Raw genomic sequence first — 12,381 nt, forward strand, 5'->3', positions numbered from 1 at the left:
GTTCTAAAATTTCTATACAAAAATATAGATAAAAAATTTATGAAAATGGTAATATACATTTAGTCAGAAGCTTAAAAAGATGCGAAGGAGTCATTTCCGACCCTATAAACTATATATATTCTTGATCAGGATTAACAGGCGAATCTTTCTTGGCATGTAGAAAAGTAAAAACATTTGTTTGTCATTTTTTTAGCTTCCCAATTTAAACGGCGCCGCAGACAACTCTTGACCTTTTTTTTGTCAATAACAATGTTAAATTCTTCAATGGCCAATGGGAATACCCATTGCTGTTAACAGCCCCAGAATGGGGTAACCATTTTATTTTAGCATCTGTGTACTTAACCGAGCACAGTCCTTATCCAAAACACTCGATGGGGTTGACGACGTTATGACGCTCGATAAGGAAGCTGAAGTCATCGTCCTACTACGATATGGTTTGTGATCCCCCAATAATTGGAACATATATATAGATTTTATCGATTGGATCCGCATGATTCAAAAGGAACCTGCCAGGGTCCGTCTGGCGCTACGCTTTATATGATATATAGATATAAATCGGAGATTATGGACACGATTACGATTATGATGTTGGCCAAGGCGAAGGAGAACCCTGCGTCAGAGTCCACAAGATTCGCTTTCGTTTCGGGGTGTGAACCGGTCAGGTCCGGACATTCCCGTGCCGAAGGCCTCGTAAAAGTTTCATTGACCACAATCGACCAGAGTTCTCCCGAATCTATAGTTCCTAATGGGCCATGTCTGCAGTTCTCAGACTATGTTTATTTCTTGTTCTTTTCGATTGGTCACTCCGACGCTAATCTATATCGAAAGTGGCCAGTCACCCACCGCCGCTTTCGGATAAGTTTTTATAAAGTGCTTTTCCTTTCTTTTACGGTGTCTGCGTCTGCGTCTGCGGGTCCGTCTATCGGCAGGTATTTATTACTGCCCCTGATGCCTGGCCTGGTCTATTGACCAGCATTAAGGAGCCTGCCGGTTTTTGTTTTATTTAAGCCAAAAAAATGCTCTCCACACTTAGCGCCGGACAGTGGAAACCGGGTATCTTGCCACAGTCTTTATCTTCCCATTTAGGGTACTATATCTATATCTGAGCAGGTGTTATCAACGATCTGAGAGGGAGAGGTTTGCAGTTTCCGTTAATATTCTAATTGTCTTTTCACAGGACAAAAACAAGCATAAGTTATGTTAACTTAAATACCCTTGCAGGATAGTCAGAAGCATAAAACTAAGTGAAAGAGTCATTTCCGACCCTATAAATCATATATATTCTTGATCAGCATTAACAGGCGAATCTTTCTAGCTTTGTCCGGCGAAAATTTAATTTTTTCAAAATTTTGCTAATTTTATAAGGGGTTACATCATTAAAATTGTGAAAAATGGAGAAAAATTTGAATTTTTTTAAGTTTTAAGCTGAGTATGCAGATTTATTAACCTAATAAAAACTAGCATGGGACTGTTTTCCGAATTGAAATTAATGTTTTATTGACCAAGTTATGAGTTATTTAGATATTGATTTTTCTTTAATAAAAATATTATCTTTTTGTGAAATATTATTATAGATTTTCGGAGCCACTGGGGTCTTTTGTTTTCAATAAATGGCAACTTATGGATATTAATATAAAATTTCTGAAGAATAAGAATATTTGAATGCGTTTTACTTCATTTCAATGAACTCTATTATGGAAATATTAATATCTCAAAGCAGAAATAGCAAAATAAGTTAGTTTTAGTTGAGTACATTTCACTTTCTGTACCATGTACCCACTAACACCATTTGGGTACATTCCCATGGGATATCCAATCAAAAGTATTTGCCGATCTACCACGATCTGCGCTATCGCATGAAGAGCACGCCACCAAAGTTTTTCCCAGCCGTGTTTGTATGTATGTATGTACCTGTGTACCTGTGTACCTGTGTATGCAGGTGTACCTGCTCTACCTGTGCTTGTGTGTGAATAATTTCACGCTTATTACCTGCCGCTCGAAGTTGTACCTTGGCGGTTCTTAAAGCGCCCAGCGCCCCGATCATTCTCAGTTCGAGCCGCGGCATTCACGGCGCAACACAAGCGCGCCTCAGCAGTCGCCAGTCCCCAGAATCCTCGTCAGTAAACGACCGTTAATTGCCTATTAAGCCAAGCATAACCATAACCGAGAGCTGGCCAATGCAATGAGCTAATTACCCAAAAATTACCCAAGTGCGATTACAAACTAATACACATTAATAATAGTAATAGTAATACTAATTGTCAAGTTCAAGTCGAGTCAAGATGGAAATGAAGACAGCGGGCAATGGAACTGCCACAGCGGAGGTGAGTTTGCCTAAAAAAAAAAACAAAAGGGAAGAAAGGAAAAACAAATTAAAAACAAATCAGTTAAGTGTTAATTCACCTTAATGGCTTAGATTAATTGCCACTCCAGAACTCAAGTGTCCCGGCGATTAGCGTGCGAAAAATGTCTCTATATTACGTATACGCATTAAGTATACGCAACGTTGCCAACAAAAAGAATACTCAAAATAAACTTGAAAAAAATGATAAAACCAGGTTTAGTCATTATTTCCCCAAGTGCCAAACACTTTTCCCCTTTTACACTCACTCTCTGTATTTTTTACTTTTTGTTTTTAATTTAATGTCTTTATGATCATGGTTATGATCATTAGGGCTATTTGGGCTTTAATTGCAGGCTAATCGACCGACAAACGAAATGCGATTTACGGGCCACCACAAAAAATATAAAAAAATATTTATATATATAGATATATAAAGAGCAGAAAAAACGGTTATTATATGCATATCTCTTATACGCTTTACGATCCCCCCAGCGCCACATAAATATCTTAGTACCTTATTCTACGAAATGACGACTACGTACTTACGGCACCATAATGCCCCGTAAAACCGTTAGTTATCTGGCCAACCTGCGCTCCGAAAACTTTAACTATAAACCCCATCTCGCCGCCTAAGCACATACATATAGTCGTCTATATAGTATAGTATCGAAGAGCTGCAAATAGAAACCAGTTTCTGGTGCCAACGCAGTCATAAAATGAGACAAATTGAGGGACTGTGACTGGTGCCTTTTATGGAGTGACAAGTTCTCTTTCATTTTGGTTACAAAATTTCCCAGAAAATGCATTAGATAATGCCGGGCAGATAGGAAGATCAGTTATTGGATCATCTCTATAGGGGGTTTTATCAGGGTATTATCATTTCAGTCAGAAGTTTGTTACTCCTTGAAGGCGTAATTTCCGACCCCATAAATCATATATATTCTTGATCAACTTTAACAGGCGAATATTTCTAGCTTTGTCCGGCGAAAATTTAATTTTTTCAAAATTTTGAAAATTTTTTAAGGGGTTACACCATTAAATTTGTCAAAAATTGATCAAAAAATTAATTTTTAATTGAGTATGCAGATTTATTATTCTAATTAAATCTAGCATAGGGCTGCTTTCCGAATTGAAATTAATGCATTTTTGGCTTAGTTATGCCAATTTAAACTTGGTTTTTTTCGAAAAAATGTTCATATAGAAATATCGATTTATAGCTTTTCAATAAGGTTTTATTCTTTCCTATGATTACCCTTTGGTTTCAACTTCAGATCTGTTAATATATAGTTATTCATAAAATCCCTTTCTTAAGGGCTCTTCCCTTTCCCCATCTTCACTTGATTGCATTTATTTATAACTATTATTAACAGAACGCGTTCATTTAATTGATAATGGGCCTTCCCCTGGAGGTTCCCAGCTTACAAAGCTGTCTTAAATTGCGGTTAGCATTAATTTAATTGAATTTACAACACAGCTAAGGTGATTCCCAGGTAAAAAACCCATTTATAGAGCCACTACAAGTTGGAGTAACCAAAAGTTATATATATATAGATATTGCCATTGACAAATGAATAAGCAAATAGATACAGCTAGAGATACAACTAGAGATACAGCTACAGCAACAGATACAGATACAGATAGAGATACAGATACAGAAGAGATATGTAGTTGCAGTTTCGTTTTCATTTGGCTTCGCAATTACCATTGCTTTCCCCCTTCGCCCAGCTGAGTTATTGTTTTATTTAAACAGCTTTTTGTTTTTTTCCCTCCCCGCCAAAAAAATACAATACAAAATATGTGGCGGTTCTTCTGCTCTTTCGATAAAAGCAACTTCCCAACTGCTCGCTGGCTGAGCAAATAAAGCACTTTAAATAGATTTAGGCAAAAGACAGTGTAACAACATTGATAATAAACAATGTATATCATAAATAATATTTACAAGAATTTATCGTGAAATATTTCAGTGCTTAAAGCAATTTTTTAATGAAATAGAAAACGTCTCCCTTAATTGCTTTCTATATATGTATGTTATAAATATTTACAACCTTAGACAGTAAAAAATATATATAAAAATAAACATTATTACCCATTTTTGCTTTGCGGTTTGAATGTGAAATATTATTGAAGCTTTTCGGAGCGACAGGTGTTTTCTGTGGCAACTTGGAAACTGCCTGCATTTGTATATTTGCTCATTTAAATATTCAATTAGTCATTAGTCTGAATTTAAATGTCTAATTAACGTGCGAAAATAGTAAACAATCTACGATAATAGGTAATAACCAGCTGGGATCATTCACTAAATTTTATAAGTTTTTTTAGGGGAATTTTCCAAAGTCGAACATTGGGTGAATTGTCGTTTTTCTTTTTGTTTTTTTTTTAGCATATATACTTAATGTGTAATGGGTATTTATAGAATTAACAGCCCGTACTTAGGGCTTAATCACTTATTATTCACTTTACTCTAAAATGCATTTGGCGGTGCCTACGTGATTCAACATTTCTACCTGATTTCAGATTAAAATAAAATAGTTTCACTTTGGAGAAGTGATTTATAAATAAAATGAAATTCATTAATTGCGGTATTTAGTATAGTATAAATTCTAAACAAGTTAAAATTGTTTGGGGTTTTATCCAAGAGATAATGCTCTATAAGAACAATAAAGTATTTGATTTAATTTACCTAAAATACCTAATATAAAGTCTTTAAAATAAATATGTCGAATTATCAGTCAGAATAATTAATTGTTTTCCTGTTTAGTCTTAAATATATCATTTAAAATCTTGATAGATAATTGCAGGCTTGATTATGTCGACGCATTATTTCCAAACAATATTATTATTTCTAATAACATATACGTACATCAGTTAGTTTATATATTAAATAGTATAAGCATCTGAAATATCAGATGAATATCTGTATCAAAACAATCTTTTTATAAACACTGATTATCTTAATACGCAATTTGCAATGAGATATTTTACATTTTTATCAATATCATATGATCGAATTTCGGGGCAAAAATGTCCAGGGCCTCGCTCTACTTCAAAGGGACTCTAATCTAATCAACATTATAAAATCTAAGACATGCTAAGATAAATATATATGCATGTGCCATAAGGCATTATCAGTCCGAAGGCGGGTTATCTGGCATTGGTTCCGCTTGGATAATGTTTACCCACGGAACCAAGAGAACTCCGAGTTAAGAACCACCATCCAAGAGTCCATTCTCGTGATGATGGAATGTCCAAATATTTAGTCATGTGTCTGGATTTGAGCTGTCATAAATTTCGTATTCGTATTCGCACATATTTGTTTAACAAATTCTGAGGCAATTCTTTTGTCTGTGTTTACACTCTTGTTTTCTATATATCTTCCAGAAGAAAGATGAGGAGAAGCAGAAGGGCGGGGAGCGTTCGAATTGGGGCAATGGCCTGGAATTCCTCATGTCCTGCATATCCGTATCCGTGGGCCTGGGCAATGTCTGGCGATTTCCCTTTACCGCCTACGAGAATGGAGGAGGCGCCTTCCTGATACCCTACATCATAGTCCTTTTCCTGATTGGTAAGAGAGATGGGGGGAGTCCTTTTGTGTATATATATATTTAGAATACTTGCATTAAAATGTATTCTAGGTAAGCCCATGTACTATCTGGAGATGATAATTGGCCAGTTCACCAGCCAGGGAACTGTGAAGATCTGGTCTGTGGTGCCGGGATTTGTGGGCGTGGGCTATGGCCAGGCCTTTGGCACTATTTGCATCATCTCGTACTATTCCTCGCTGCTGGCCCTCACCCTGTACTACCTCTTTGTGTCCTTTCAATCGGATCTGCCCTGGTCCTACTGCCGGGATGAGTGGACCAACTGCGTTGACTCACGGCCAGCGGAACAGGTGGAAAACCTCCTCGACAGTAGCTTTTCCCCGGCAAATGCCTCATTGGCCAGCAATGTCAGCGAGGTCAAGCTTCAGAGCAGCTCGGAACTCTACTTCCTGTAAGTTTTATATACAAATTATAGTTCATATACATATCTGAGAGCATCACAGACCAAATCTAATTGCACTCATGATGCAAAGCAATAAATAGATGTCGTTCTCATTCTGCTATTTGTCATTTAAGTGCTAAATGCAATAAATAAACTCAAGGGAATGCAGTCATGTTTCTGATAAACAACAAACTGATATTACGACTGTTTAACTTGCTCAAATACATACCCTAAAGTCACTTTCCTTTGGGTCAAAATGAAAAGTAAAGAAAATGTCCACTATCATCAGCTTTTACCTATGAGTTGCTTTGCATTACTAATCTTTAAGTATTCGCATTCTTTGAAGCAAAATACCATATATTTTTATATGGCATTTTTTTAGAAAAAATCAAAGCTTAAAATTTTCATAACTTAGCCAAAAAATCATAAATTTTAAGTCGGAAAGCAGTCTCATGCTAGTTTTTCTTAGATTAAGAAATCTGCATACTTAGCTTAAAACCTAAAAAAAATCAAATTTTTATCCATTTTTCGCAATTTTAACCATGTAACCCCTTATAAAATTATCAAAAATTTGAAAAAATTCAATTTTATCGGGACAAAGCTAGAAAGATTCGCCTGTAAATGCTGATCAAGAATATATATGATTTATGGGGTCGGAAATGACTCCTTCACATCTTTTTAAGCTTCTAACTAAATGTATATTAAAATTTTTATACAATTTTTATATATATTTTTATATAAAAACTTTGGAACAAAATTAATTTTAAAAAATTCATAAATTAGTCAAAAAAGCATACATTTCAATTCGAAAAGCAGTCCCATGCTAGTTTTTATGAGATTAATAAATCTACATACTTAGCTTAAAACATAACAAATTTCCAATTTTTTTCAATTTTTCACAATTTTAACGATGTAACCCCTTATAAAATTATCAAAATATTGAAAAAATTAAATTTTCGCCGTACATACCTAGAAAGATTCGCCTGTTGATGCTGATCCAGAATATATATGATTTAAAGGGTCGGAAATGACTCCCTCACATCTTTGTTTAATATTTCCTTTTATTTTCTCCAGAGACGTGGTGATCAAGGAGAAGCTGGACATATCGGACGGAATTGGTAACCCAGACTGGATGCTGACACTGGCCCTGTTTGTTGCCTGGGTGGTCATCTTCCTGGTGATTATGCGCGGCGTGAAGAGCTCCGGCAAGGCGGCGTACTTTCTAGCTTTGTTCCCCTACGTGGTCCTCTTGGTCCTGCTCGTCCGTGCCGTCACTCTGGAGGGTGCCAAGGATGGCATCATCTTCTTCCTGGAGCCGCAGTGGGGCGAACTGTTGAATCCCACGGTTTGGAAGAATGCGGTGGTCCAGTGCTTCTTCTCGCTGGCCGTGGGCTCTGGGCCCATCATCATGTTCGCCTCGTACAATCGCTTCGATCATGGCATTTATCGCGATGCAATGATTGTGACGACATTGGACACTCTGACGAGCCTGCTGGGCGGCATTACGATATTTGCCATTTTGGGTAACTTGGCGCACAACCTGCAGATAGATAATATCCAGGATGTGGTGCGCAGTGGCACTGGATTGGCCTTCATCTCATATCCGGATGCCATCTCCAAGTTCCAGGCGGTGCCGCAGCTCTTTTCGGTGCTGTTCTTCTTCATGTTGTTTGTCCTGGGAATTGGATCGATTGTGGCCCTGCAGAGCACCATTGTGACAATCATTTGTGATCAATTCAAGGGCTGGAAATACTGGAAGGTGGCACTGACCACCTCGGTTTGTGGTTTCCTCATGGGACTGGTCTATGTGACACCGGTAAGGGGATCTAAGGATATGAAGAGAAATTAACAAAATGAACAGATTTGTTGATGTTATTTACTTACTATTTTATTTCCAGGGCGGTCAATGGATACTCACTCTGGTGGATTTCTATGGCGGCACCTATGTGGTCTTCATTTTGGCCATTTTTGAATTGGCTGGCATTATGTGGGTTTACGGTGCGTACTCAATTTGTTATCTAGAGTTTAGATTTATTAAATAATATTATATATGCCCTGCAGGTCTGCAGAATTTCTGTGATGACATCGAGTTCATGTGCAATCGTCGTGTGTCCTTGTACTGGCGTATGTGTTGGTCCTTCTTTACGCCCGTAATGATGATCATCATCTTCATTTACTCGATGGCCACCATTGAACCGATTAAATACAGTGAAATATATTTCCCAGAGCCTGCAAATGGTGAGAATATATTATAATATACTATAAATGAAATATGTTAATATTTTATATTATGAATTAAACACTTACAGTGGCTGGTTGGCTGTTGTTTGGCATTGGAGCTGCCCAGTTCCCGCTGTGGGGCATTTGGTACATCTCTCGTCATAGAGAGGGCAGTATCTGGCAGGTAAGATCATCGCTATTTTCCATAAATTATAAATATTATATGTTATTAATTAATTCAAATTGCAGTCTCTGAAGGCCTCGATGAAGCCCAGCGATCGTTGGGGCCCTGCCAATGCCGATGTGAAGCGCGAATGGCAGATATTTAAGAACCAAAAGGCCGCCCAGAGAGCCGCTCAGAAGGAGTCCGCGAAAATGGGCTACTTTTGGCAGAAGATTGGTAATTTCTGCGGCAGCAACAACTAATTTGGGGAGGAGTATACCTTTTAGGATATCATCATTCTGGGGGGGAATATCAGAGATTACGATTACCATAGCGCCGCCTGTTAGTTATACGCCATATTTGTCAGTCTCCATTAAAGCCATCAACAAAAGCGAAGCAGTCCTTCGACCGAATACATGCCTCTATTTTTTTTTTTTTTGTTATTTTATGTACAACATTTATATATTCAAATTGTGATAATATTGAGAAGAAATAAATAAATTATTGTTATCAATTATTGGGTTCAGAGAATCAATTGAAAGGGGCTGAAGGGAAAGGCTCTCTGTGAAAAGGATCCTTTGCTTGTTCAAAGCAGGCAAAGCATAAAAGAGGGAGCAAGAGAGAGATACTGACAGGAAGAGATCCTTTGAAAAGGACTAACCAGACTTCCATTTAAATTACCTTTCTATTCCATTCCTTTAAATTGATGTAATTAAACACTTTCACATTTAATTTTTTACTTTTATTTTATTTTTATTCAGTTTTTGTGTTTGTTTTTCTTTCATACAAAGCCCTTTATTATTGTTAAAATTTCAATTATTCTCTTTTGTTTTTGTTTTTTCCATTTTCGTTAATTAATAATTTACAGTTTTATGAGTTCTTCTCTTCTACCCTCTATCCTCTATCCTCTGCTATGTTACCTCCGCTATCCTCTATCTGTTCTACCCATCGGTTGTACATTATAACAGTACAGCAATTGATTTTATGTAATTTTATGGTAAATTTGCTATAAATAGGGGGAATTCTTATGAGGTAAATGCTTAATGAGCAAAAAAAAAAAAAAACAATTACAATCTTCGTCCATACATAATACATATAATATATATATGTATACAAAATAACAAATCGTAAGTCTAATAAACATTCTTAAAATTCATATCTCAAATACAAATACAATATTTGCTTTAGCTGTTTTTTGGTTTTTGTGTTTTTTAGCTTTATTATTTAATTTTTTGGTTTTGAAATCATTGGGAATAGAATTTTCTAGGTTTGTTTCCTAGCTTATTTTCCAAACTATTTTCGGGTTCAAGGAACGTTTTTCCCTTCGATTTTCCATTGTTTTTCCCCCTCCTTTGGTTTTTCTAAATCCTTTTGCTATTTGTATTTTCTTTCTATTTCGTGTATGTAGTTGTTTGGTTTATGTATTTGTTATAAGTTTTTTGTTTTTTTTTGTGTGTTTTTATTTTTAAATCGTAATATACTAATTTAGCAAATGTAGGCACCCTAAATATTAAAGCTTTTGCAAAAAACACGGTTCCTCTCGATAAGATATAACAATATACTTTTTTTGTTTTGTTTTGGGGGCTTTCCCCTTTTAAATTCAAATATACAATACAGTAAATTCAAAATAAACTATTTCATTAGCCACTGAATTTTGTGTTTTTGTTCTATTTTTCACATTTCCTCTTATGACTTTTATCTTTGTTGCTTTATTTCTTTTAGAAATTAGATCCTCGCTTTGTTTTAATTTAATGTACTTCTCTTTAGCGTTTTAGTTTTATGTTTTAAGTTTAGTTTAAGTTGACATCCGTTTAGCTTTAGTTAGGTTTAAGTTTTTTGGGTTTTAGTTTTTAAGTTTTTCTTCTCTTTTGTTTAATTGATGCAATGCATTCTAGTTTAGTTTTAGCTTTTCTCTGTTTTTTTTTGTTTCTAGATTTTTTCTTTTAGTTGTTCTCTATAAAAAATTGTTTCTCCCTCTGCTTGCGCTCTCCTCTTACGAATTTAATGTTTAGTTTAACATAATAATTGGTTTCTCTTATTAGTTTTTTTCGTTTTCTTTTTTTTGTTAATAAATTGGTCTTTGCTTCGGCTCTCGATTTAGCTACTGAATACGTTACTATAATACATATAAAGTCAAATACGATCTTAATAGTGTGGGGTTTGTATTCGGTTTTGGTATGTAGACCTTATAGACCGTCTGTACATGTTTGTATATTGTATATATACTTGTGGTGTGTGTCTGTATGGCTCTAGAGACATTTCTAGATATATTGTATATATGCAAACATATATATATTCTGCATGTCCTTTTCAGTATTTCTGGGATTTAATCTATTCTTTTTTTGGGGGGAAGGATGAAAGGACCTGTGTCTCTATCGGAGTGAGTTCTCTCTGGCTTTCTCGGTTCTCGGTTCCCACTTATCGGATCTCCAATTCTCCCTGGCTTATCTCTGTGGTTCTTGCTTTGGCTAGAAGTGTTTCTCGAAGTAACCCTTGAGCTCTACGATTCGCTGGAGAAAAGAATATATGTATATAGGGTAGGTTTTTTTTCGATCTGGATTTGGATTTGAATTTGGATTTCTGGCTTACAGAGAACACAAAGTGGGGAAACCACACATTATATAAACGAGGTGCTGGGTGATGGGACAGGACTAAGAGGACCTAAGATCAAACAAGGACTTTGTGCGCTACCAGCCTTCAACTGTTGTATCTGTATCTGTAGCTGTAAATGTATCTGTATCTGCTTCTGTATCTGCATCTGTATCTGTATCTGTTTCTGTATTGTTTTTGTAATATTTGGTTAGTTTTATTTTTTTTGGTATCCCAGCTCAAAGGCGGCTAAAAATCTTCAGTATTATAAATTGTTTATGGTTTTTTTTTGTTTGGGGTTAAATTTCTTTTTATCAATTTTAGGTATGTTTGTTGTTATTCTTAGGAATTCTCTCTTACTTTTGTATAATAAAGACCTGTCTTTTGGAAATTCGGTCCCTCATATCAAAGTTATGCTTCTTCGTGTTTAAATGTTTTTGTTAAGGAAACCAGTTTAAACGGGAATTCGATGTACCAATTATTTTCCGATTTCCAATTGAATTCCGAATTTTTGATCAATTTTGTTATCGTTCTGTTGGTATTCTCGTTTATTTTTTCTTAAGGTGTGTTTTGTAGAGTTGAAACCCAAATATGCATTAAGACATAACGTTAAAGCTGGGCGCATTCCATCATATCGTGGTAGCTATCGGTGTGTGTGTGTGTATGTGTGTGTGGGTGTCTCTGCGATAGGCCGATAACTAGTCCAATAACCGGATATCCGGTTAGCCGTTAAGTTCTGCTTCAGTTTGTTCTGTTATGTTATATTCTGTTCTGTTTTGTTCCGTTTTGTTCTGTTTGGTGTGTCTTTTGTGTAGATCTTTTGTTATTTATTGTGATAAAGCTATTTTGACAGCAGTCTTGAACGTTCATTTCAATTTAAATATTCAATATTATAAATAGGTATACACACATTTGTTTAAGGGTTTCGATTTAGTTGGTTTTTGTTTTTTTTTTTTCCTTGGTATTCTCCTTTTAACTCGTTTGCTTTTGCTTTGTTTGCTCTTCTAATTCTGCTTTTGTTTTTTATTTTGTCCACGTCTGGTACTCCCTTGTATATATGGGTTAAGACCTATCAGACAGTTGG

The 12,381-nt window shown here is 35.7% G+C and overlaps 1 protein-coding gene across 1 annotated transcript; it reads left to right on the forward strand.

Annotated features, from left to right (window-relative positions):
• Positions 1-2,000: 2,000 nt before the first annotated feature.
• NAAT1 (Nutrient Amino Acid Transporter 1) lies at positions 2,001-9,225 on the forward strand. Its single transcript, XM_020951803.2, has 8 exons — positions 2,001-2,324; positions 5,723-5,906; positions 5,977-6,334; positions 7,400-8,141; positions 8,224-8,323; positions 8,387-8,563; positions 8,635-8,729; positions 8,795-9,225. The coding sequence occupies exons 1-8, from the start codon at positions 2,283-2,285 to the stop codon at positions 8,969-8,971; spliced, it is 1,875 nt and encodes a 624-aa protein (XP_020807462.1). The 5' UTR covers positions 2,001-2,282; the 3' UTR covers positions 8,972-9,225.
• Positions 9,226-12,381: the final 3,156 nt, after the last annotated feature.

This window comes from Drosophila serrata, unplaced genomic scaffold, assembly GCF_035046125.1.
Source record: "Drosophila serrata isolate PLE 108 unplaced genomic scaffold, ASM3504612v1 contig_176, whole genome shotgun sequence".
NCBI lineage: Eukaryota > Metazoa > Arthropoda > Insecta > Diptera > Drosophilidae > Drosophila > Drosophila serrata.

What these genes read in the sequence shown, in the direction of transcription:
- NAAT1 (XM_020951803.2), top strand. Translation starts at nt 2,283, where the DNA reads ATGGAAATGAAGACAGCGGGCAATGGAACTGCCACAGCGGAG. An exon ending in TGGCATTATGTGGGTTTACG is followed by an intron (nt 8,324 to 8,386) that starts GTGCGTACTCAA and finishes TATGCCCTGCAG; the next exon opens with GTCTGCAGAATTTCTGTGAT. An exon ending in TTTCCCAGAGCCTGCAAATG is followed by an intron (nt 8,564 to 8,634) that starts GTGAGAATATAT and finishes AAACACTTACAG; the next exon opens with TGGCTGGTTGGCTGTTGTTT.